At 43.9% G+C, this 25,609-nt stretch overlaps 1 protein-coding gene across 4 annotated transcripts in view; it reads right to left on the bottom strand.

Annotated features, from left to right (window-relative positions):
- Positions 1–25,609, bottom strand: part of ENPP2 (ectonucleotide pyrophosphatase/phosphodiesterase 2) — a 120,791-nt gene that overhangs the window by 45,368 nt on the left and 49,814 nt on the right. For all 4 annotated transcript variants that reach the window (XM_006026805.3, XM_006026804.3, XM_006026802.3 and 1 more), the window contains exons 3-8: positions 20,718–20,873; positions 16,429–16,554; positions 13,848–13,908; positions 12,387–12,484; positions 11,514–11,593; positions 10,331–10,450 (exon numbers count right to left, since the gene is read on the bottom strand). In XM_006026805.3, the coding sequence (XP_006026867.1) occupies positions 10,331–10,450; positions 11,514–11,593; positions 12,387–12,484; positions 13,848–13,908; positions 16,429–16,554; positions 20,718–20,873 (641 nt within the window). The remainder of the gene's footprint in view (positions 1–10,330; positions 10,451–11,513; positions 11,594–12,386; positions 12,485–13,847; positions 13,909–16,428; positions 16,555–20,717; positions 20,874–25,609) is intronic.

Here is a 25,609-nt window from a genome sequence, read left to right as displayed (position 1 = left end):
CAGCATGTCGGAGCAGCCTCAATGCACGTGTATAGGCACTCCATAAGTTTAAATGTTACTAAAACTTCAAATGGCTTTGGAAGATTCTCACTTAAAGTTCTGACTGAAAAATAAATATTTCCTAATGATTTTGCATCTTAACACCAAACTTACTACACTAACATATCTGCATTACCACCATATCTTGTACAGGCAGATATTTGTAAATGGTGCCTAGACATGAATTATTCAACCAACATGTCCCGAGTTTCCTGCATAGTCATTTTATTTTCTTTAGTCTTAATTGAACTAAGTTGATAAAGTGTATGAAAATGGCAATTTCCTTTCTTAGACTATATTTAGTAATATTTCATCTAAGTGTGCTATTATGGTCAATAAACATATTTTTCTTTATTAATCTCAGCATCTTTGATGCCTCCAAACCTGGCTGCACATAACTTAGCTCCACTAAACCCAATGTTGTAAATGACTTTACAACATTTAAAGTAGCAAATAATATAAACTCCCCTTCAGTGAAAAAAAAAGATCTATAGTAACCAAACACAGAAAATCAGAGTATTTCTGTAGTTGAGTTGCACCCATAGGCTAAATCCTGAAGTTTGCATCTACCTTCTGGCTAGAGGGCCTTTTATCCTTCCATTTCCAAGGCTGAGTGTGCAGGGCAATTGGAGGGATGACAGCAATACATGAGGGCATAGCCAAGCTAACCCCACTCCCAACAGCAGCAAAGTAGCAGGTACTTCATATAGGCCTTGTAAACCCACCCAGGATCCTAGTAGTTACTTAAACAGTTAGCTCACGCTGAAGTCTGTGCCACTAGGTCCTCACCACTTGTGAGAGCTAAATCAAAGCTAACAAGGATTTGCCTATGCTAGATGCAACCACACCTCCAATTCTACCTAAGATACACCTGTAAATTGGAAACCTCTCAAGGAAGAGAGCAGAAGGCATATTTTTAATTAGCATAGGAGATGCCAAATCCACTGCTGTTATACTTATTACCAATTTACTGTAAATTTGTATTTTGTTGGAGATTTCACAGTGTTGTCAAACGTAAATAATTTGGTAACTCTCTTTCTTGAAGAAGGTACCAATAAAATGCAAGGAATAGGGCAGCTGACAATTCAATAGCTGGTCTCACCATCTCTGTTATCTCTTGTTTTGTTCACCAGTGCTTTGGACCACACAAATTCCAGGTCATGCATGCCTGTTGCTGGTGGACAAAACAGATCAACTAAGCTCCCTGGTCAGTAACTGATGCTGTGTACAAATCCTAAATACTAATAGTAGTCAGACTAACCATGGCTTTGTCTCTTTCTAGGCAAAGATTTTAAACACATGCACCAAAAGTTAAGCTTCTTCTGACCAAACCAAGTAGCTCTGACAGATTAATGTTTAAGGCCGGTATCTTTTGCCAGTACATCCTGCTCATTGGTTGAGTGGTTGACAGTCATTTTGCATTCCTCTGCCTGCTTTCTTCCAGAAATTCTGCAGGCCAAGGGATGTCCTATGGACATTTTGCTGAGCATGGGGCTCAACGATCGCATTGTCTGTGCGAATTTCACAGTCACATGCAACCCTCTGCATGTAAGACCGTCACTGAAATCCATGGAACTTCTATGTGCAGCATTCTCACAGAACTGAACTCAACTTGTGACAAGAGACAGCTCTGTAGAGTGAAACCCATTATTTTACAGCCATTCTGCATAAGCAAATACAAGCACAGTACAGGAAGGGATAAACAAACTTCCCTATTTCTGCTTCCACACTTATTCTTGCCTTCAGTAATGTAACAATGGGTGAGCAAGTAGGACAGAAGCCCCAGGCATTGCTTGAGGAGGATGATGGAGTGGAACTAGAGGGGCACCTCATCCTCCTGTCCCTGCACCTTCCCTGAAGCAGGTCTGGCAGCAGGGAGGGCACAACAACAGCGGCCGCATACAGTGACAGTGCAATGTAGGAGAAGCAGCCAGAGATTCACTACCACAGGGCTAGACATCACCTCATATTGTGCTGCTGAAAATCAATGTTTAACTGGTTGCTTGACATGCATGTCACTGAAAAAAGGGGGTAACATCTCCTGCCCCCACCCTGCAGCAGCAAATTTCTAGCAGCATTGTTTGGAATGTGGACACACACCTAGCACGATCTAAAATAAGTCCAGCAAACTATAAAGCAATGGACTGTTATAGGTCATTGAAGACCAGTTCCCAATGTGATTCATATCTGAAATAGCACCTGGTATAAAGCAAGTCTCTGAACTAGTTTCTTATCTTTGCTAGAGTATGCCAGGACACTGCCACACAGCAGTAGATGTAAATCGCATTTACTATAAATTACCACCCAGATCATCTGAGAAAAAAGGGATTTATTTAAAATCTAAAAGAAAAGACTGAGAATAATTTCAGCCTCCTCCCTCAAGCCACAAAAAAGCCTATGTTAGAAGATGCATTTTAGAGCTGTAGAGGAGGCAGGAGTTACAGATATAAAAGGAATGGATTCTTTAGTGCAATATAAGCATCTAACCAAGTTTAGGACATTATAGACCATGTATCAGACCAGTGGTTCTCAACCATTTTTTTATCAGGACCTATTTGTAAACATTGATGACCAGTAGTCCTGACCCAGTGCCCTTCACTCCTGACCTGCTGCCCCCTGCCTCCCCCCCCCCAGTGTATGGGACAGGGGTGGGTGTATGGGGCAGAGGGAGCCCCAAGCAGTCCCTTACAGGTTGGAACTCTGCAAGCCTGCAAGGGGAAACCCACAGTTTCCCACATTTTTCTCTTTTAAAGGAGAATCCATTTCTAAAGTTTGTTCATGACCCATTCATATATTCTTGAACCCACTTTTGGGTTGCAGCCAACGGGTTGAGAAACACTGTATTAGACTGAATTCACTGCTTGGCAAGGACAGCAGATAGCCCACTCCTCTCCTTCAATCAACACCCCCATGACTTCGGTCTCAAAACCAACCCGTGATTCTTCCAACCAGAGTAGCAAAGGTTGAGAACAAAGAGTGAAGTTTATTGCTCAGCTCCCTCCTTTACTGGTCCATGTCCCAGCCATAAAATTATTTAATCCTAGATGTTCCTGCACTGTACTTAAAGTAGTATAGTACACTATCCTCTCTGTCTAGAGTATTTGTTCAGGTCAGATATTACAAAGTTTGCTGTGTTCAGCTTGCAAGGTCAGTACCATTCATGAGTTGAAGACATTTTGCTGTCAGCTTTTGAAGCGATAATATGCACATAGGCACATGTCATTTGTATATGAGATAGGCCTGCATTGTTTTGCAAACATTGTTAGCCCTACATAACAGAATCACCTACTTGAAAAGAGAGAAGAGAAAAGGAAAAGAACACATTTCAAACCTTTTATAACCAATTTCTCCTCTTAAAATATCCCAAGAATTAGAGTATTTTCCGGTGTAGATGTCTGTTAAATTAAGGATCCAGACATTCAGCATTAATGCACGAGCTAATTTCCAAATCCAGAGAGTAGTAAGGTATAAAATGTTGCATCCATTCAAGGTTTTTTAAATATCAATGATTTGCATCCAAATTAAATTATTTCATATATTTTTATTAAATAGATACAGGCGGAGGGCATCACACAATGCATCTGTGAAACCACCAAGAATGAAACCTACAAGTACCAAATGATTATTATTTCATATCTAACTTCCACACAGCATTGCCTTAGTGTATGAGCACTAGAAAGAAAATGAATTGGCATAGCTATGGACTAAATTAGTGTTTCTCAATCTGTGGGTTGTGACCCAAAAGTGGGTCTCAAGAATATTTCAGTGTCACAAGTAAGTGCTAGAAAAATGCGCGAAAGCGCGGGTTTCCCCTTGCAGGCTGGCAGCGTTCCAGCCACAAGGGGCTGCGTGGGGCATGGCCAACACACAGCCAGGCAGGGTCGTGGGAGCAGCCCTGGCAGCCGGATGAAGGTAAGTGTACGGGGAGCGGGGGCTGGAGGGTCAGGGCTTGGGGACTGCTGAGGTTGGGGCGGGCAGTGTGTATGTGCATGTGTGGAAGGGATAGGTGTGCAGGGGTGGGGAGGCAGGTGCCTATAGGCATTGGGGGAAGGTGTCCAGGCACTGAGGCTGTGGCAGGGCAAGGGTGTGGGGGAAAGACACCTGCCCCTTCAGTGGGGCAAGAGGCATGGTGGGGAGCTGCATGGCCAGGCTGATAACACCAGGGCTGGTGCCTGTGCTCACACAAGGTGTGGGTGGGTGGGTGGGAGGGTGCCACAGGCCTCCCATCCTCCTCTCTCCAGCCCATGCTGGGCCAGACTTGCTGCACTGCTGCCCGCATGACCCCCCGAGCGGGACGGGGCAGTTGGGGACTGGGCACTGGCAGGGCCAGGGGGTGTAGGTCAGGACAAGCCATCGGATCTTGGCAAATGGGTCCTGGTACAAACAAGGTTATGAACTACTGGAATGGATCATAAAAAAAAAACCAAAAATGCAACACATTTCTATATTTCATCTTCTGTGGAGAAGTGAGCTCCAAATTACCTCACAAAGTCTGCCCAGTATTTGTTGCATTATGAAAGAACCACCCAAAGCACAAGCCAGGCCAAGGCCAACACAGAGTAAACGTACTGCGCTCTGGTTCTTGTGGGAACACTGTGCAAACACTGCTTCTGCAAGCCGGCCAAGAAGGGGAATTCTCCTCGGACGCAGAGGTACTATATACACACCAACTTAATGCATTGGTGGGAAATCCTTTTCTCATTTAAAAAAAAAAAAGTGGGGAGGGGGAATTGCACAGTAACTCAGTGTTTCTGAGGTAAACAGACATGTTTAAATTGAGCACAAGTACACAGAATTAGCATCAGAGCTGTTCCAAGTGTAACAGTACTGCATCCTTTGTACTTTGTCCTGCCAAAGATAAAATATACTGTGCCTACTTCCCTACCGGTCACCCCTTTATAGACAAAAATCTGCTAGTCACATGACTGCGTACGTTTAGCACAATTGCGCCATTGCAAAGCCAGTAGCTTTAGTAGTGGAAACTTTCAACAACTGATTGAGATAAAATCAGACAGGTTGCTTTTGTGAAATAAACTGCCCATGAAACCACATAGACACTTATGGATATTCTTTATCTCCAGCTGTCAACTTTATAAAACAAAATAACAGCATAAAAACCTATTTCAAACAGTGAATTGTCCTTTTAGGATAGAAAGGCAGAAGACAACTTCTTCCAGAGCCCAGTCACTTTAGCGTAGGGGTGGGCAAAATGTGGCCTGTGGGCCAGATGCGGCCCACCAGGCCATTCCATCCAGACCATGGGACCCCTAAAAAATTTAGAAAATTAATATTTAACTTCCACAGCTGCCTGTCATGCAGCCCTCAATGGCTTGCCAAAACTCACTAAGCGGCCCTCTGCTCAAAATAATTGCCCGCCCCTGCTTTAGTGGCATCATGCTTGTATCAATACTTCTCCTTTGACAACTGGAAGCTGTCTTGATCCTGGCTCACCTACGCTCAACCCTTCAATAGACAGTGTAGCTGGCTGCCATTAGACAGAGGAGCAAAACAGATTTGTTTCAAATGCCAGATTGTTTAGATGTTAGATCTAAAATAAGTCCGTATGGGGCACACGTAGCTAAGATGCCCAGTGCCTAGAAACTATAAGCTCAGCTTCAAGACACAACACATTGTGTTTTGGTGGTTCATTAATATGCAGCAGCAGTAAGAAATTAATTTAGGAAGATGATGTTTCTTTGTTTGAGACTCAGCCAATCAGCAGCACAGCTCTAAGCTTCTCAATGGGACTTTTGGAAATGTTAAAAGAAATGATTCAAGAATTGTTAGATGCTCCCATCTTAAAGTGAAGGTAAAATTTCAAGAAAGCCAGTCAGTCATGATGTACGGATGGTGAGAGAGAAGTTATGGCATAGCTCATGAGCTGCTAGCTGTTCTTTCAAGTCATGGCTGAATAAAATTTGTGGAAGAAAAGTTGGAATGATTTTTTTTTTTTTTTAAACAAGCATTGTGGACCCATCATTTTAAAACTGTCACAAATGGGATTTGGCAATGAGTGAAGTTTCTCAGCTTAGTAAAAACTCTTTTACATTGAAAATGAAGTTTTAGAACTATGAAGCAGCCTAAAGTTAATTTTCTTTCCCACGAGATAACCCAAAACTGAAGCAAATTTCTCAGGAAAACTACAAAACCTTCCCATTGGTGCCCAAGCTCTACCATTCTTTTCAAATAACACAACTGTGTCTTTTATCTATTTCTATTGCATTTTTTTAGACAACTCAAAAACACCATAGAAGCATTGATTAAACAGTGAAGAAAGGGTCAACAATGTGATATTCACATTTCATGAAGAAAGAAACCATACTATAAGCAGTACTTTAAAAACCGAATAAAGCTCCAATTACCATTCAGGAGACTTTTAGATAACCAGTTCAAGTTAGGTTGGCAAATATAAAAGATCAAGAAAGCAAAAAGCAGTATGTGTTAAGAGATAGACAGATTTATTCTTTGATTCCTTCTTTGAAGACACTGATCCAATGTCCCATTATTTTTATGTTGATATCAATATGGGAAGGGATATGACAGTTACTTTATTTGCACTCTGCAGGTGCCATTTTTCAAATATTTTTCTTTACAAAAGGGGTATTAAATAACAACTAGAGAACCAGAGTATTGAGCAGTCACTAAACTTTTTTTTTTTCAATGCAACTTACTACATTGTAATATTTCCAAAATTAACCTACTCTCTTTTGTTAATTCTCCCAAATTATTTTCTGATAAACTCTCTCTCAGAAGTCAAATGCTAGTTATCTGCTAAATCCCATTGATACACTGTGGTAATCTGCATCCCAATGAGATACTGATTATTTGAACCAAACTTGGTCAAAATGCTTTTTTATTACAAATATTACACAACCTTCCAAGCCCTCCTTTCACCTAGAGCAGAGTCTTTTTGATATGTGCCCAATTCAAGAATGCCTTGCCATAGGGAGACTATTAGGGCCGTGTGAAGTTTCAGGTGGTGATTCAGTTCAGAGGAGACTTGGCCTGATTTGGTTGGCCTAATCTCCGAATCCAGATCAAATCAGGGGACCAATTAAAAGGTCCAAATCGATTCAAAACTCTCCAAATCTTCAGAAAAGATTTGGAAAGCTTTGATGATTCAGCCAGTCCCCGGTGGCTGCAGCAGGGAGCTGCAGCTGACCTCAGAGCTAGTAAGTAGGAAGTGGGGGAGGGAGATCTGGGTGGACCTCTGCCACGCCCCATCCCCTCCCTGCTCCTGGGGGGTGATCCTCAGTGCCCTTCACTGCCCCATGCTGCATGGGGGCTCTGCACAAGCCCCCTGACCCCCACCTTGCTTCCCCAGCCCCCCCACAGGTGCCCCACCCAGGCCAGCTCCACCCCTTCAACCCCCTCATCAACGAGCGATGAGTCTGGGGCTCTCTCTTTTTTTTTCTTTCTTAGAGGGCTGGAGCCATGTGGGGGGCTGGGGCAATGGGGGGAGGTCAGGGGGGGCTCATGCAGAGACCCCCACACAGTGTGGGGCAGTGGTGGGCATCGGGGATTGCCCCCCCAACCCAGCAGCACCCACTGAGTCGGGGCTTTTCTTTTTCAAAGCGCTGAGAGCTGGGGTGGGCGAGTCAGCCATTGCCAGGCTGGCTGATTTGGAGATCTCCGAATCAGATTCAGACGAATTGATTTGGGGCAGTGATTCAAATCACCAAACCGAATCACTGTCCCCTGAATCAGCTGAATCCGAATCTGAAGCTAATACTAGCCCATTTCACACAAGCCTAGAAACTATGGTATCATCTAAGGGATATTTATATTTAGGAAATTTCCCTTCAGACATAAATCAAGGTCTTTTCTTACCCCAATTTTACTCTATTACCTTTACAATTCAGCTCACTGGGAGGTGCATTCATTGCTTGGACAGTTATAAAATAATCCTGAATGGGAGTGAAGCTACACCGTACCTACATGGAGTTGCAATCTTTCCTCAGCAACACTTGTAGCATTCCTTTGTTAGTGGTTACCCTCTGAATTCCCTTGCAGTTCCAAAAATCATGAACATAAAGCTATCCATAACTACTTGGGCATGTCCACATGAGCATGCACTTACTTTTTGGTACCTCAAAGGCTTTTGAGGCACAACAAAATGTACCCTGTGCACCTGATTTGGTTCTCTATGCTGTATATTTGCAGTGTGGAGTAAAATTTAGATACCGGGAAATCCCGATATAAAAAAAAAGTGCACAGAAATAAAATGGCATGGCTGCTTGAAACTGGAGACTGGCTGCCCAGAGCCATACTCCAGCTGCTGGCCAGGCTCCACATGCCCACATCATCACTGCTGCAGCCCTAGAAAGTCCCCAAAACCCCAGGTAAGGCTGCTGGGACCAGCCCATGTGCTGGCCTCAGCCTCCCCTACCCTATCTGGGGCAATCTGCCTCACACCAGGGCACATGTGCATGGCTGCTCCCAGGGGACAACTAGCAGCAACACATATTTGTGCCCCTGTACCCGCACTCTGGCCATGTGCGATTCCCCAGGGACAACTAGCGGTGGCACATTTGTGCTGCTGCTAGTTGTCCCTGGGGAAACACATGCATGGTCATCTGGACATGCCCCTGGATGCTTATGACGCCACCTCACCAGTAGCAGAGGGACGATCACTCTTCCTTGCTATTTATGTAATGTCTTTGCACAATATTATACTAGGTTTTGTTTTTTCCTGCCATCTACCACAATCACTGCGTTTCTCTAAGAGGTACCATTTTCACAAGTCATCTCCTTTGTTCACTGTTACAATACTCCTCTGAACAACTTTTACTACCATTACCTAGGACTAGGGATCTAATCAATTTACAATGTCATGAAAATTGCAAAATAGGGCATTGTCCATGAAATTGGGCAATGTCTGCAAAATCCATGAAACAGGAGAGGAAAAAAAAACTTACTAAACATAAAATGCTGGCTCCTCAGTAGGGGCCAGCAGTCCTCATGGCTGCTGCAGCCCCACTAGCACAAAGGTGAGCAGTCAAGATGGCAGCCACCCTTGCCACTGATTGGCTGAGAGAGCTGCCTGTTATGTAGCCCCAGCCCGCTCCACCAATAAGCAATGAGGGGTGCCCCTTGCCACTGACTGGCTGAGAGGGCTGCCTGTCATGCAGCGCTAGTCTTTTCCACCCATCAGCAATGAGGGACATGACAGACAGCTCTCAGCCAATCAGCAGCAAAGGGCAGGGGGATCACAGGATGGACAGCCCTCTCGACAAAACAGTAGTGAAAGATGAGGCCAGAGGGGACCCTCAGCCAATCAGAGGCATGGGGGAGGGCCCACCACAATAAGCCCATGAAAATGGCAGGCAGCCCCGCCATCTGCCTGTGAAATCGGCCACCTGCTTCCTCGATTTGGGTAGGTCCCTACCCATGACCCTTTCTTTACAATCTTCAACTGCTTTTATTCTGCATGAGAGCGCGGAGGCTCGGAGACTTGTGCAAAGAGCTTTCTCCGCTGAGCCTACAGGTGATGCATTATCTGAAGTGATACCTTTGGATTGGGAATGGGGAGGGGGTGGGAGGGAAGGGGTATAGTCTCCACAGTCAAATAGTTGGAAAGCTTTTTTCAAAGGGAGCCTGTGGAAATGAGTTACCCTAATACCCTTATTGAGTTTCCATGCAAAATAATCTCCTCGCATTTCTGAATACCTAGGTCTTAACAGCTGAAGAAAACTTCCTACTTGCCTAGAATGATAGGCCAAGTGGAAATTTCAAGATCAGATGCTTTTTCTCTAAAAGATATGCCTCTAGCTGAAACACAGCTATTGTGCCTGCAGCTGCAATTAATTCACAGTAGATGTAAAGCCTGCATCTCACTAAAGATGAGGCACAGTGATTATACTAGTCTCTCCTGGCACTAAAAATTATCTGAAAATCTCATGCCCCACATCTTGAGTATTAATCTTTTATGTCAAACACAGGAATAGCAGAAGCACGAAAACCTTTGCAATGCATGAAGGACAGGGACACACTAAATCATGAAGGTGAAAATATATTGAGTTCAGTTGTACTGCCTAAAATGAGATTTTCCTAACTACATCTAGTTTGTACTTATCAGCAAGAACACCATTGCATAATCAATGGCCTTATTATTCTGAAATACCAGAGCCAACTGAAAAGCTACATTAAAATGACAGAAACAGGGCCCGACGTCAGGAGATTAGGTACAAATTGTTCACAGATGTATTTTTATTATCATTATTATTATTGGCTGTATTCCAAGGAACAGGGAGGGGAATGGGGGAGGGGGAAAAAAAGTCTGAAGACTTACTGGTTGACCTCCCCACCATCTGTGATTGAATTTCTCTCGCCCTCGAAGATTGAAGCTGGCATCAAACACAGGGTCATACATTGAATTGCCAACGATTCCATGTGATTCAGGATAGAGTCCCTTTGTGCAGAAGTAGATTAATTAGTGAACCTCTAACACACACAAACCCAGGTCTGCAGAGTTAGCCACAAATACCACTAAGTTTTTTTAAAAATGGAAAACTGCGTAACTCTCTAACTGCATCCAAATTGGAGATTTTTGTTTTAAGATAAGCACCTTTAGAATTGCAGTTATTCATTAGAGCAGCAGGAGATGATTCATCTGGCTACCCTGATCTTCTGTTAAAAATAAATGCTTCAGGTGCTGTCTTCTGTAAAGTATTTTTGAACAATTTGAAAGATGCATATTTTTACATTTAAATATGCAAATATGTAAAAAGGTGCAGTGTGTGTGTGTGTGTGTGTGTGTGTGTGTGTGTGTGTGTGTGTCTATCTAGCTATCTAAAACTTTCAGTTCATCTTCACCAAATCAGTTCATCGTTAAAGTAAGCAATGATATGATAATACAAATAATGATATGAATATACAAATGATATGATAATACAAATAATTCCAAGCATTTTCATCATGCTTAATAAGTGTAAATGAATCCTAGCCATCTGTACAAGATGAGTAAATCTTATCCCCAATATAAAAACGGAGAAACTGAGGGCAGGTCAGGTAAGTGACTTGTGTCCAAAGCCACAATTGGAGCTAATGTCAAAATTGCCATTAGAATGGCAGGGTCCTGCTTTGTAGATGCACAGGTCAGATGCTCATCTGGTATAAATTTGTATCACTCCACTGATTTCACTGATAACAGATCAATCACTGAGGACCTGATCCTGTGACTACAATTTTTTTCCACAAAATCCCTGAGGTTTAATTAAACATAGGAGTATAAATGACTGCAGAAGCAGGCTGTAATATAGACTGTAATAGCTCTAAAGCATTTATCTGAGAATCCCAGAGCTTTTAACTCTTCTTCTTCTGTATAAAGCCCTTGAAAAACTTTAATACCACAAAAGAAAATAGGAAGGGAATGGTCCTTTTTTTAATTAAAAAAAAATCTTTCCCTCCAAATAACCAAGTTTACAAGGAAGCACAAGTCCTTGTACATTCAAGAAACCCTCCTCAAAACTTACAGTGGCCAGAGTGTACAAGTTAGGGAAGGTTTTTGTAGGGTACACGGGTCTCATGTATGGAGAATGTGTTCCACAAGATCCTGAAATGCAGAAAGTGTTACAAATATTAGAATGCAGGATTATCATGCTCCAAGAAATAAGAAGACACGTGCTTAATTAACAGCTAAGAATCATTACATTCGAAAAGATGTTAATGTGCATATTGCTTTTCTGCTTAAGGGGAGTAATCGTTAATGTCAAAGTACAAGTAGTAAATGAACACATTGTAGCACAAATTCCTTTCTTTATGCAAAGATTACAAGAACTAAATTTGGCTACAGCATTGTAAAAGCTAGCCAGTTTTAAAAGAAATGTCTTTTTGGTTGGTACCCTCCAGAATTCCCTTCTTACTGTAAGTGTTCTCATATTAACAGTAAAATAACTCCAAAGTCAGACTCGTTTCAAGTGACGCACACACTGATTTAATATACCTGTAACAGATTCCAGAGTCACAGGGAAGCTGTTATAGGACTTCCAGTAATGCTGTAATAGCACATGCAGTTGCTATTACACATTCAAGATGAATTCAAGATTAATTTTATTTAATCTACAAAAAATAAACTCTGCCTACTCCATGAAGCATTCCCAGAGACACAATGCACTTTTTCACTCTCATATTACTCTGTATTGTGCTTACGTCCTAGCAATCATACCCCCATTTAAATTAACGGCAGTTTTGCCTTTTGACTTTACTGGGAACACAATTAGGCCCCTCCCAGTTTGGCTCCACTCTTGCACAGAGTCATGTTGACTCAAAGTGCTATACAAACAATGAAAACAATATGAGCACAAGAAATTATCCTTTGTTTTTTCTAACAAAACAGATGTACGTACTTAGTTTTTCAATATTGGGCATGACCTTACTCCCTTTCTTCATGTATGATGCACGGAAACCATCAACAGAAAAGATGATCAAAGGAGGACGAATAAAACTAAAACAAGAGAGAGATTACATGAACAGAAAGGAGCATTTTCAAACTGTTCTACATTTCTGTGTACCCATTCAGTTAGACTAATGACAGTGTAAAATACAGTGCAGTTCTGGAACTGTTAACTCTTTATATTAACAGATCAGTTTCATGTAATTAGTAACATTTATATTTCAGCAACACCAAAAACCCTGACATAGTCCTTTGTGCAATGTACATGAAATACATAGAAAAAAAGGAATCCAGTTCACATATGCATTTCACACACACACACACACACACTTCACTGTACAAAAAAAGGGCCACGGGATGACTTTATCTACTTGCATAAAACAAAAGGCCACCTCTCTTTTGCTGAAATGAGAACCTGGTCAGGAAGATCAGACCTTCTAAACCTCATGCAGCTACAGTAAGGCCTGCTTTTTCAAACCTGGGGCCAATTGTTAGGCATTCATTGTGTATCTATTCCCAGGCGACTAAGGAGCTGAACACCCATAGCTTTCATTGAAGTCAATAGAAACTGGATGTTCAGTACTCTATTTAAATGTCTAAAATAGTGATTTTCAACCTTTTTTCATTTGAAGACCCCTAAATATTTAGAACGGAGGTGAGGACCCCTCTGGAAATTTCAAACAGATGTGCAAACCCCTTTAAATTTTAAGTGTGGGTATTCCCATACTTTAATTGATCATAGACATCTTTTGTGACTAGTCATCACTCAGATAGTCATTCCTTAGACATAACCTGCAGACCCACAGGTTGAAAAATCACTGGTCTAAGTTAAGACTGAGGCCCTGGTTCAGAAATGTACTTAAGTGTATGCTTAACTTCAAACTTGCAAGTAGTCCAATTGGCTTCAATGGGCCTATTCACATTCTTCAAGTTATTCACATGCTTAAATACCTTTCTGACTCAAGGCCAAAACTAGTCATGTTTTAGCACCACCTCCCCCCTCTTTTAATATGAAGTGGTATCTAAGAACCTAGTGTTTAAAGAAAAAAGTTTGAGAATGGCTCACATAGGGCCAATGCTTATTAAAGCCAGTGGAAAGATTTCGACCGACTTGAGTGAACTTTGGTTCAGTTCCATACTTAGGTAGTTGAAGTGGGAAAGTTTATCAGCCTGTGGCCAGCAGACACTTAGTTCTTATACAGTGTTTTTCAGCCACATAGCACAAAGAGCTTCAGTATCATTATCCTAATCTTACAAACAGGAAGAGGAGGCACCAGCAGGGAAGGGACTTTCCCAAGGCTATCTACAAAGCAGCAGTAGAGTCAAAAATTGTCCCCATGCTTCATAAACTCCAGATTAGCAGGCCAGTAGGCCACAGGGCACTTTAGTTGAAAGTTACATGCAAGACACTTACCCTGCTGGGCATTCAGGAGCTTTTATGTCTTCACAGTCATCATCCACCCAATGGGTTTCTCCTGCACAGAAAGGCATGTCATTCCTTAAAGTTGTTGATGAAACTACCAGGTTTACAAAGACCACCCGACCCCCACCCCAACCACACGCAAGAAAAGACAACAAGACCTAGCTGACAAGTTATCCAGTGCTAATTTGGGTGAAATTGGCTTTTTATGTCCATTGCATGTGTACAGAGCAAAATAAATTAGATAATTACACACTGTTGTCTAGCAAGGTTATCAGAAATACAAACTTGGACCTGTAAGACTTAAAATCTAAATAAACATATTTTGTTTTGATGGTCTTATTAGATAGCTGCATAAATCTCCCAGTGTTTTGAACACTTCACAGTACAGAGCCACAAAGCAGCAGACACTATGCAAATGCAACCATTAACAAACTCTTAGTTTCATAGCTTAGCAGGACACATTTGATTTATGCCGTGAGATTATTCTAATGTTAGTCACTATCCTCTCTATGTTCTTCGCTGCTGCTTCTACTGTGTTTGAATTGGACCTGGGATACGCATTGTACTTTCAGAGGTCAGCAAAAAGCCAAAACACCACCCCCTACCAGCTTGCTTTAGGAGACTGCCATTATTCAAAAGGAACTGTAGTTCAGTTTTAAAATTGCAGATGTATCAGAATTCTTCTAGAACAGCGAAGAGAGTAACTGGCCATGAGAAGAGAGTAGGAGAGAAGCTTGAACATCAACAAAAGATAGGAGCTACTTGTTCAAATAACAAGATTTTTAAAAAGGCACATTTATTGCTAAAAGAAAGGATATTTGTAACCACTAATATGGAAAAAACTGTTCTCATGTAAAGACATACTCCTGTAATGATGCCAGGGTCACTGAGAACTATTGTTCCTGCCTGGTTAAATAAAAACTACATATATTAAAGCTACAGACAGCTTTAACTAATTCTTGGTCTCTGTAAAGAAGGGCACCTCAAAAATCAGGAGCTAAAATCTAGATCTAGTATTTAACTATTTCTGTGGAATGAGGAAAAATACAATCTACTAACATTTGCTGGAAGTGGCACAGTTAGTTTTTCCTCTCAACCACAAAACTCAGGACTGAGAGAGCAAAGCCTGCTCTGGTGAGAATCTGGACTTTGACCTGTTCTTTCCTTTCGAACAGATGTAGTTAAGTGGCAGAAAAGGAATGGGGAAGACGTTAATGATTCGAAACCCTTTTTTTTTCTGAAACCAAATAACTGAGAAGCCCAACCACCAGGTAGGTTTGAGCTATGAGAGCACATGAACTAGAGGGACCTACTCAGAAAGATGCATGTACTTATGCAATGCAAGATGTATGCCACCAAGATCAAGATATGGTGAAAAAGGAGCTTCTAATACAGTGATGTGCAATCAGAGTGCCATGGCACCCTGGGGTACTGTGAGATCCTTTTAGGTGTGCCATAGGGTGTTGATAAATAATAGCACTGTTAGGTATGCAGATATGATTCACAAGATAAACCCAGGGATTTCAAGTAGGAATCAATAGTGTCAAAAAATATTCTGATCTATTATGGTCTTTCTGAGATCCTTACAACAGAAGAATTGCTCTATCATTTTTCTTCAGTCAAACAAGTGAAAGCTGGGAGCTTGCATTTTCTGAGGGGTGCCTGGATTCTAAAAAGGTTGAGAACCACTGCTCTGATGGATGGCTGGCTCACCACCCCATGGAAAAAAATTTGAAAGATCCCATTAAAAGTCTCTGTAATTAAAAAACAACAAGAATGAAGAGAAACAACATAACTGCACAAACCTGCCCAGTGTAACTACATGTTCTTATTACCCTTTGTCTGTTACAACCTGATTTAAAACAAGATACAACTGGTGGAGGAAGCACTTCATGTGAAACTCCTTCTTTAAAAAAAATAAAGATAAAAATATCCAAAGTTAGGCCTTGATCCCAACTAAGCTCAACTGTACACCTGTATGGGCCTGTCCAAGCAAGGAGGGGGCCAAGCATGCTTTGTTCACTCTCTCTCCACCCACCCATGTGCCACCTGTCTGGGGGCACATTCCAGACCCAGAAGTTTACCAGTGAGGTTATGCTGGGCCTGTCTCCCCACTGCCCACTTTCAGGCCTGCCAGAGACTGATGGCTCAAAGGCAGATGTGGTAAGACAAGCCAGAGCATCCTAACTGATGTATTTCCAGTTTGGGATGCAGCTGGGACTCAGGTGAGAGGGTCTGCTTGCCTCCACCATCCTTTTTCAGGACTTGCCAGTGTAGCAGTCTATAGAAGTCCTTCAGCAAGTAGAACACCCTCTTCTTCCAACCAGCCTGTCAGACATAGCTACAGGTTAATAAAAGGTATTTCTATAGTTGCCAGTGCATAAACAAAGCGTTTCCAGAGAACTGATGGCACCTGCCAACACTGGGTGCAGAAAATTAAACCTCCCCAGCCACTGGCCCCACCCTTGGAAAAAAGAAATGGGATGCAGTCTTTCACACAGTAGCAAAAAGCATTACCCGCAAGGCTGACCTCTATCAGTTCAAGATAGATAAAAGAGAGAGAAATATGTACCTTTGCATACAACTTGATAATTACTACAACAGTCTCCTCTGGCCAAGCAGTCTTCAGAGCAGTGACACGCATTATCTTCATTCCTTGCTTCTCCACAGCGATCTTTGGTACATTCCCAGCCTCGAGCTAAAATGATTACAGGGTAAATGAAAACATAAGATAGGAGATTACAATCAAGCAAAAAAAAAAAAAAATTAGAAAGCTTTCACTCAATTGAGTATCCTAAACAAACTTAGCCTAAGCATTAAAGTTGGATCTGGAAGCCTATGCCCAGCCTAGTGCTTTCAAGAAGTTTGAAATAGATATATTGACTATAAATAAAAAGACAGTGTGAGCCCGGAAATGGTAGGAAGGCTCGAGTGCTTCCCCATTTCCAAGAAGCAAGTTTTATTAGTTTAAACCAGTGATTTTCAGGCTTCCTGGTCACGGAACCCTTTCATATCACTTCTTCTGCCACACAACTCCTACCCGTACCCTAAAGACTAACGCAGAGCCAGGCAACTAGGCCCCACAATGGCAATACACTGCCTCCTGGCCTGGTCCAACATTATCCCCAATCTCTTTGCAGAACCTTCATGGAATCCCAAGGTTCCCTGAAACTTGGTTTGAAAACTACTGATTTAAGCCATTTGTAGTTTAAGCCATTTTCCAAGCTTAATACCACCAAGAACATCAATAAGGTATATTTATTTCACCCTCCTTCCCTCAGATACACTACAGGGCATGGGGCTGTGCCTGCCTGGCTCCTATAGCCATGCGGAGCAGGTCTGCCTCTGCCACGATAAAGACTCCTGATGGGAGGGAGGGAGACATCCTGACACCCCCTCTAAATTAGCACCCAGGGTTGGTGCCTGCTCACCCACTACTAGTTACACTACTGTTATAGCCTCTTAAAGGCAAGGCTACACTCCCTGGGAGTTTTTCTGAGAAAGGCAGGTTACTGTCATGCACCCAACTCATCTCTACGGTGGTACTTCAGCAGGCAGCACACACATGGAAGGGACAGATGGTGGCATGGTGCTGAAGTGGTGTAGATGTGCCCTAGTGGACTTAGCACAAACCTTGCCTCCTAGGGAAAGGTAGTACTCAGGTGGTTGTAAGACATCTTCTGTCTCTCCCAGTCCTGGACAAGCCTCAGGGAAACTTAAACCAGGGGTGTCAAACACGTGGCCTGTGGGCCATACATGGCCCGTGGGGCCCTATGATTTGGTCCATAGGCTGAACCTGGTGCTACAGGCACTGCACACAGCATAAGGGATTAGTCTGCACTTCATGCAGCACACCACTGGATTGGCTCTGCATGCCATCTCCTGCATGCACAGGTGGCCTGGAGCCTAATTCATAATGGCCCTGGAATCAGTACACAGGGTCCATCTGGCACAGCCTCTCTCTGCACACAGCGCAAGCCTTGGTGCGGGGCTGGCGCATGTTGCAGGCAGCGCATGCAGTTGGGCCACTGCACACAGTGAACTCTGCACTTGGTGCTGCATGTGGCACCGTGCTCGACTGATCCTGCATGCTGGCTCCCTGCATAGATTCATAAATTGTAGAGTCGGAAGGGACCACAATGGATCATTGTGTCCGACCTCCTGCCCCTGGCAGGAAAGAGGACCGAGGTCAGATGCCCCCAGCCAGGTGACTATCTAGCCTCTTCTTGAAGACCTCCAAGCTAGGTGATAGCACCACCTCTCTTGGAAGCCCATTCCAGATCCTGGCCACCCTTACTGTGAAAAATTTCTTCTTAATATCTAACCTAAATCCATTCTCAGCTAGTTTACACCCATTATTCCTAGTCACTCCCTGGGGCGCCTTAGTAAACAGTGCTTCCCCTATTCCTCGTTGACCTCCCCTAATAAATTTATAGGCAGCCACAGGATCTCCCCTCAGCCGTCTCTTGTGAAGGCTGAAGAGATTCAGCTCGCTCAACCTCCCCTCTGTAGGGTCTATCACGAAGGCCACTAATCACGTGAGTGGCCCTCCTCTGGACCCTCTTGAGATTCCCTGCGTCCCTCTTGAAGTGCGGCACCCAAAACTGGACACAGTACTCCAACTGCGGCCTGACCAGTGTCGCATAGAGGGGGAGGATCACCTCCTTTGATCTATTAATCATGCACCTGTTAATGCACAACAAGGTGCAATTGGCCTTGTTGATGGCCTCATTACACTGTCGGCTCATGTTCATCTTGGAGTCAATTATGACTCCAAGATCCGTCTCTGCCTCCAAGCTGCTGAGAAGGACACTCCCCAACCTATAGGTGTGCTGGGTGTTCCTCCTTCCCAGGCAGAGTACCTTACATTTATCTTTATTAAATTGCATCCTATTTCTCTCTGCCCATTAATCCAACCTGTCCAGGTCGGCCTGAATCTGCTCCCCGCCCTCCGGTGTACTAACTTTGCCCCATAACTTGGTATCATCAGTGAACTTGGAGAGGGTGCTCTCCACGCCCTCGTCCAAATCGCTGATGAAGATACTGAATAATATCGGTCCGAGGACCGAACCCTGTGGGACCCCACTGCCCACCTCCCTCCAGCCCGAGAAGGAACCATCCACCACTACACTCTGGGTGCAGTCCCTAAGCCAGTTGGCCACCCACCTGACCGTGTAGGCGTCCACTCCACAGCCTGCTAGCTTCCCAATGAAGCATGTGTGCTCTTGATCCGATCTGCAGAGCAACCCAACAACCCCCATGCAGCCCAGAGCCAGATGAGTTTGTCATCCCTGACTAACACAATCCTGAAGGTCCATTGAAGATATGGCTGCACATAGCAGAACCAACGCCTGAAAACAGGCCCACAGAGGCAATCCCAAGGTTATTTTCCACACTTCCTGTCTTAGGAGAAACCTAAAAATCCTCCCCCAGCTGGATATGGAACTTTAAGGGTCCCTTTAAATACATGGTACCTAGCATAAAGAAACCAAAGTAGGGTTTGCAACCTATCTATCATTCTCTCTCTACCTCTCCTCCTAATGCCTGGAATTTTGTTTATACACCTTTCATAAAAGGGTAATATACTGTTATATACTCTGCTGATGGCACTAGTTAGCCTACTGAACACTTTTAAGGGTTTGATAGATAACTATGCATGTAAGTATATATTTGGCATCTGAGATGGGAAGTGGAGGGACTCATTTTCCACGGTACTAGCATCTTCCAAATTCCACCCTGCTGAAAGCACTCAGTACCTCACAGGACTATCTGATTTACCAAAACCACACCATGCCTGTCTAAATTTCAGACCTTCCTGGCTACCAGTACTATGCTCAGTTGAATAGACCAAATCAACTCAAGCTTTCCTAGTGAAATTATATGTTATTATTTATAGATGTCTGACGTGAGAAGTTTGCTGTGCAGAAATACTGTTTTTCAATCAAAAATGAATATATTGGGGAAAAATAACCTGTACTACAAATGAAGGTATTTTTTATTCTTGTTGTTTTGCCTATCTGCAAGCCCTTGTTCTGGCTTCTCAGGAAATGTGATTCTTTGTCAGAGATGAAAGCAATAAAAGTTCAAGGCTGTGGAGTGGGGAGGCTGGGCATCTGTCAGTCCTCAGTATTTCCTATGAGTTTTTGGTACAAGTGAAATATCTGGAATTCATGTATAATTTCTTAGGACACAGGATGGCAAGCCTATGGCCCATGGGCTAGATACATCCAGTAAAAAAAAAACCATATATGACATTCTCGCCCCTCGGTGTGCAATTGATTGAGCTGTAAAGGTTCCATTAGTGTGTCGTACACGCACCAACATCTGGAAATAGGTGCTAGGAATAACAGCAAGCAGCTCAGCCCATCACTTGTCATTTATTCCTTTGAGAATCTATGCATGACTTACAGCTTCTGTGGGACTTCAGAAATACATTGGTCTTGCATGGACCTTCTGCACAGACATGAGAATGAACATTAATTGCAAGACTAACTACTATCCTCTGCTTATCGCTTATTTCCTATTCTAACTGAAGGGAAAACTAGTACCTCAGCATGTATAGTTGACAGTTTTCAAAATGGGGATCACAACAATAGTGGGATCTATTTTTTAGGTGAGGCCTAACATACAGGTATGCTGCCTTTATTTGCCCTTGAAGCTAAGCCAGAGCCAAAGGTGACTAGGAAAGATAGGTTCATTTTCCCACTGGTCCTTATAAGGAACTGTGGACCACACATTGCAATGCACTGAATGTGCTCCAAGAAGAAAAGAGTACAGTAGGTCCTCACAGTGGTCCTTAGTTTTTCACCAGATAAATGCAGAGGTGGGTGGGATGGGTGCCAGGGAGAAGAGCCATCATACCTGTCTTTAAACACAGTTCATCAAAGTCATAACAGCAACTGTTGTAGCTCTTGCACAGGTTGTCACAACGGCAGCCAGGGGGCTCAGCCTCTTGAAGTTCAAAGCATCTGTTTTTGCAGGACCCAGAAGTACTGATCCAGGGGGAATCTGACAGGACTGCATGGAACAAGAAACAGGGCAACATCTGTCAGACCATCAATGACTGCTAAGTGATTGCTCAAAGCAGTGCTAGTTTGATTAATGAAACTTCAGTCACCTTGTTACAGGAAGGGGAGAGGAAGGGAAAGGAGTAGGTTAAACACTAAGGTTGTTTGCAGAAGCCAAAGTCTAATTAACTAAAAAAAGGCTGCTCTTTTAGAAAAAAAGGGGGCAAGCAGCATGTGGTGTTTATGCCCTGCAGAGAAATGCACCTGGCTTTCAGTCTAAGAATCAAGAGATCATTAGCAGAATGTACTGAAGTCTCAGAGGCTCACTTATAGGAGCTTCAAAGACTCCCCAAAAGTAGCCCCTTGTATTTAGAAACCAGGTGATGTTTTCATGCTCAACTGGGCAGTTATCGTGAAAAGAAACTGTGGTTAGTGACATCCAGAATGAGTTGGTTTGCTGTACTCCAAGCGTGAAACAAACTTAAGATGTTTGACGCACTGGGTTAGGGACAACGCAGCTGTTTTGTGCACTTCTGTAGAGTATTAAAATACAAAGATTAAACTTTTTTTTTAGGATAATAACATGGTTGGCCTCAAACAGGCAGTTATTTCTAGCAGGGGAAACTTTTGAGAAAAAGTATAGTTCCTGGGGAGCAGCACAGGCAGGCAGCCTGCAACTGTCCCCTCTCCCGTACTCTGTGCTGATTGGTGTGGGGAACAGGGGGCTGCACTCCTCCCTGTCCCAGAAGACTAGAGTAGTGAGGCGAAACTCCCCTGCAGATTCCCAGACCAGAAACCCCCGTTAGCACGAAGCTGCAGGTGTAGGCTTTCAAGGTTACCTTGTGGAGGAAGATTCTTCCCACCCACCTCCCTGCATGTGGAGCTGCAGTGCTGGCTTTGAAGTGCTCTGTGAAGAGAAGCTCCCAGCCATGCAAACATTTTAAAGCTGGTGCCTGCAGCCCCTCCAAAAGTTGGAGGAAAAGCAGGACAAAGCCCCCAGCCTGTTCCCCAGACCAGGCAATCCCTAGTCTGGGGAGAGGTGGGGATCATTGCCCTGCTGCTCTCTTTGCCTCCCAGGCTAGTCTGTGAAGAAAGGGGAGGGAAGAGGAAGGGAAGGAAGCATCAATGTAAAGCTCTCAGCCCTGGGTAGTCACTGCTGCTCCCCTCCACTCCCCGACCAGACCACGAGGGGAGCATACAAGTGTTAGTTTCTCTCCCAAGAATGCTCTCACAGGGGAAATCATCCAGGCTGACACCTGGAAGATTTTCTTTTAGAAAGGGTTCGTTTCCCCTGGGAGAAATTGATTAAATGCTCATATTCATGTCTTTTCTACCAGGAGCACATTGTTTCTCTCAGTAGAAATACAATCTCAGTATCTTACACATCCGATTCAAAGTCCAAACTTCCCAGTAAATTGTAGACTGTCAATACTGAAACTATTAAAATAGCAAGTGTTAGATTTCAATACTTAGATTTCAATTACCAGATGGGGGAAAAGGGTGCTAAGTGAGATTTGGCTGAGGATGCTGTTTACTACTCTATTGCATTAAAGACATTAAAGTGGGCAAAGAATGAGATATAAATTCATATTCATCTTCAAAAACAGTTTGAAATTTTTGTAGCATCTCCTGAATTTTCTAATACCTATAAGAATTCATTCTAAGGAAATAGATAAAGCTGGCTTGGTGCTGAAGTTTTTTTCTACAGCAGACTATTGGTTTTGACATAAGATTCACTCATATACTAATTTTTAAACAAATCTGATGCCACACAGACTTTTGAAAAAATAAATGTTATGGATAACAGACCATATTTTTGCTGCTGTTCTAGATAGTAAAAAGTTTACCTGCAAGCCTAACTGAACAATCTTCAGAAGACATCATTATGACCTCAAGTTGCAGCAAGGGAAGTTTAGGTCAGATAGGAAAAACTCTCAGTAGGATGGTAGCAAAGCACTGGCACAGACCCAGAGAGGTTGTGGAATCTCCATTCTTGGGGGGTTGGGGCGGGGTTAAGACCCGGCTAGACAAAGCCTTGGCTGGGATAATCTAGTTAGGGGTGGTCGTGCTTGGCTGGGATGATTTAGTTGGGGATGGTCGAGAGGGGGGTTGGACTAGATCAGTGGTCACCAACCTGGGGCTTGCAATTGGCCAGTTGATCCCTGAGCCTCTTTAGGGCAATCCTGGGCTGGGGAGACAGATGGGCGCATGCACATGTGCACACCCGCCACCCCCAGACCCAGCAGGTCAGTCTGTGGGGGAGAGAAGGGGTGGGGGCCAGGTTGAGGCCCCCGCAGTGAGGGACTGACCTGTGGCTCAGCCAGGAGCGGGGAAAGGTAAGTCGGGCTCCAGCTCCACTGGGAGGACTGGAACCCCAGGGGGCTCCTCCAGGGGTACGGTGGGCTCTCTCCCCATCTCTGTAGGGGTGGAGGCAGAGGCTGCAGAGGCAGCTGCTGCTGTGCCTCAAGCCCCATTGCAGCTGTCCACATGCAACTCAGCTCAGCAGTGGGGACTTAAGTGGCATTGGGCCCTGGATTGGCTATGCTCCCAGGGGTGCATGTGGGGGGGGAGGGGGTCCTGCCACTGGGCACAGCCCAGTAGGGGCCCTGGGGGCCTGTGCCCCTCCCCACCTATGCTGCCTCTGAAGGCTGCCTGCTGTACCTGGAGCACAGGGGGGAGGGGACATGAGCCCCCAAGGGATCTGCCAGGCTGTGCCCAGCAGCAAGAGTGCCCCCCCGCCCCATGCACACCTGGATGGTGGACCAGACCCAGCCATGCCAGGGCCCAACCCCACATTCCTTTTGCTACCAGGCGGGCACAGCTCAGCCCAGCAGTGGCAGAGAAGTGGGGTTGAGCCTTGGCCCAGCCTGGTCTAGGACTCTCCACCACTCAGGTGCATGGGGGAACGGGGACTCCTGCTGCTGGGCACAGCCCGGTGGAGGCCTTGGGGGCCCATGTCCCCTCCCCCTCTCTGCTGCAGGAGCAGCGGGCAGCCTGCAGCAGCAGCCACTTCGTTTCAGAGCGCAGCTGAGTGGAGCACAGGCCTCCGGAGCACAGGTGGGGGGAACAGGCCCCTGACGCCTCCGAGGCTGCACCCAGAGGCAGGAGCCCTCCCAATTGGGTGGTGGAGAATCTCAGACCAGGGCAAAAACCAAGTACAGTGGATGTGGAGCTGCCAGGACCACAAACCTGGTTTCTCTCCTTCCCGAAGGGGCTCCTGTCTGCATGGGTGCATTTTTGGTGCAAAACCTCAGTACTAACCATAGGTGCTGCAGGGGTTACTTGTCTAATGCAATCCAGACTCCAGCTTCTAGTGCTCTCTTGAGCACTATTTAAGAGCCCTGCCTAATTTAACCTTAACTATAGGGGTCAGCTGACCTGGGAATGTAGCTGGGCCTTTCATCTTCCACATGATCATACCAGCATTAACAAGCGCTGGAGGGAGTTCTCACTTCTCCTTTAAGAGTAACATTTTATGTACTGGGGCACAGATCCTCAGGTGGGTCCTTCAGCCATTATATTCACTCAGGTCATATCACTTTTCTCACTCCAACAACCTATCCCCATATTGTGTTCACAAAATCTTTCACTAATTCTGGACAGACCTATATTAAAGTTAACAAGGAAAGAATAAAATATACTGTTATAATATGTTATATATTGTTATTTCTCCATTTTCTTTCGGCTGAGCCTTGCTCGCCTTTTACTTCCAAAAAGTGATCTTCACCATAAAAAGGTTGACCACTGGACTAGATGATCTCCTGAGGTCCCTTCCAACCCTGATTTTCTATGATTCAATCCCAAGGCTACTAACTGGAACATCCTGAAACAAAGCTGGATGGGTAGTTTGGATTATTTAGAATGAGCTGTTTGATAAAAGCAGCATGTGAAGGCTAGCATGGTTAGGTGTCGTAGTTATAGTAGTGGCAAGATGCAAGCATGTGATCAGAGTTAAGGGAAACAGTAGATGGTTTCATTGCTTTGCTTTTGAGGCTTGGTGGTTTTGTGGTGGGGGTTTGGTCAAATAGGTAAAGCTTGTTGAATTTTTTTATTTAATAAAGTTTTATGTATATTAGTACCTAATGGAAAAAAACCATAGGAGCATTCCTATGAAAAGGCACTCCCAGAACATCAGTTGATGGACACATGCTAAATTTGAGAATTATGGTCACTTAGAATGTCATGGAGCTAAACATAAGCTAGCAACATGCATAACAGAAGCAAGGATTTTTGTGGGTGATATCTTTTATTGGACCTTCCCCCTCACATTTCCTGGACCATCATGGCTACATCACTCCATCATTACCACAAAATATATGTGGTAGCATTACTACAACATATATAAGCTAGCAGCATGTTATCTAGTTACTAGAATCATCTTGTTTGACAATGTCCAAAAAAAACTTAGCAATGTCATTCATTTACTCTCCCAATCCTGATAACAATTTTGAAAACTCTCATTTTTACCAAAAATAACTCCTTGTGAATGATTAATCACTTCTGGTATCCTGAAAAATGAATGTTTTGAACCAACCTTTTTATTTCAGATTTCAACAGCTAGTTACTAAGCTTCTGAACTGTTCGATCCAAGCTGAGAATGACGCATTTAATTTCATACCTGCACAACAGGCATTCTTTGGCAGTGTGCAAGTCTTACTCACAGTTAATTATGGTTTCCTGTTTTAATCACTTGGGTCTGATTTGCACAAGTGCCAAGAATCACTCTCTCCCCTTAACTTCAGCAGG

This window comes from Alligator sinensis, unplaced genomic scaffold, assembly GCF_000455745.1.
Source record: "Alligator sinensis unplaced genomic scaffold, ASM45574v1 scaffold895_3, whole genome shotgun sequence".
Classification (NCBI taxonomy): domain Eukaryota; kingdom Metazoa; phylum Chordata; order Crocodylia; family Alligatoridae; genus Alligator; species Alligator sinensis.
This window is presented reverse-complemented; position numbering and strand designations above follow the sequence as displayed.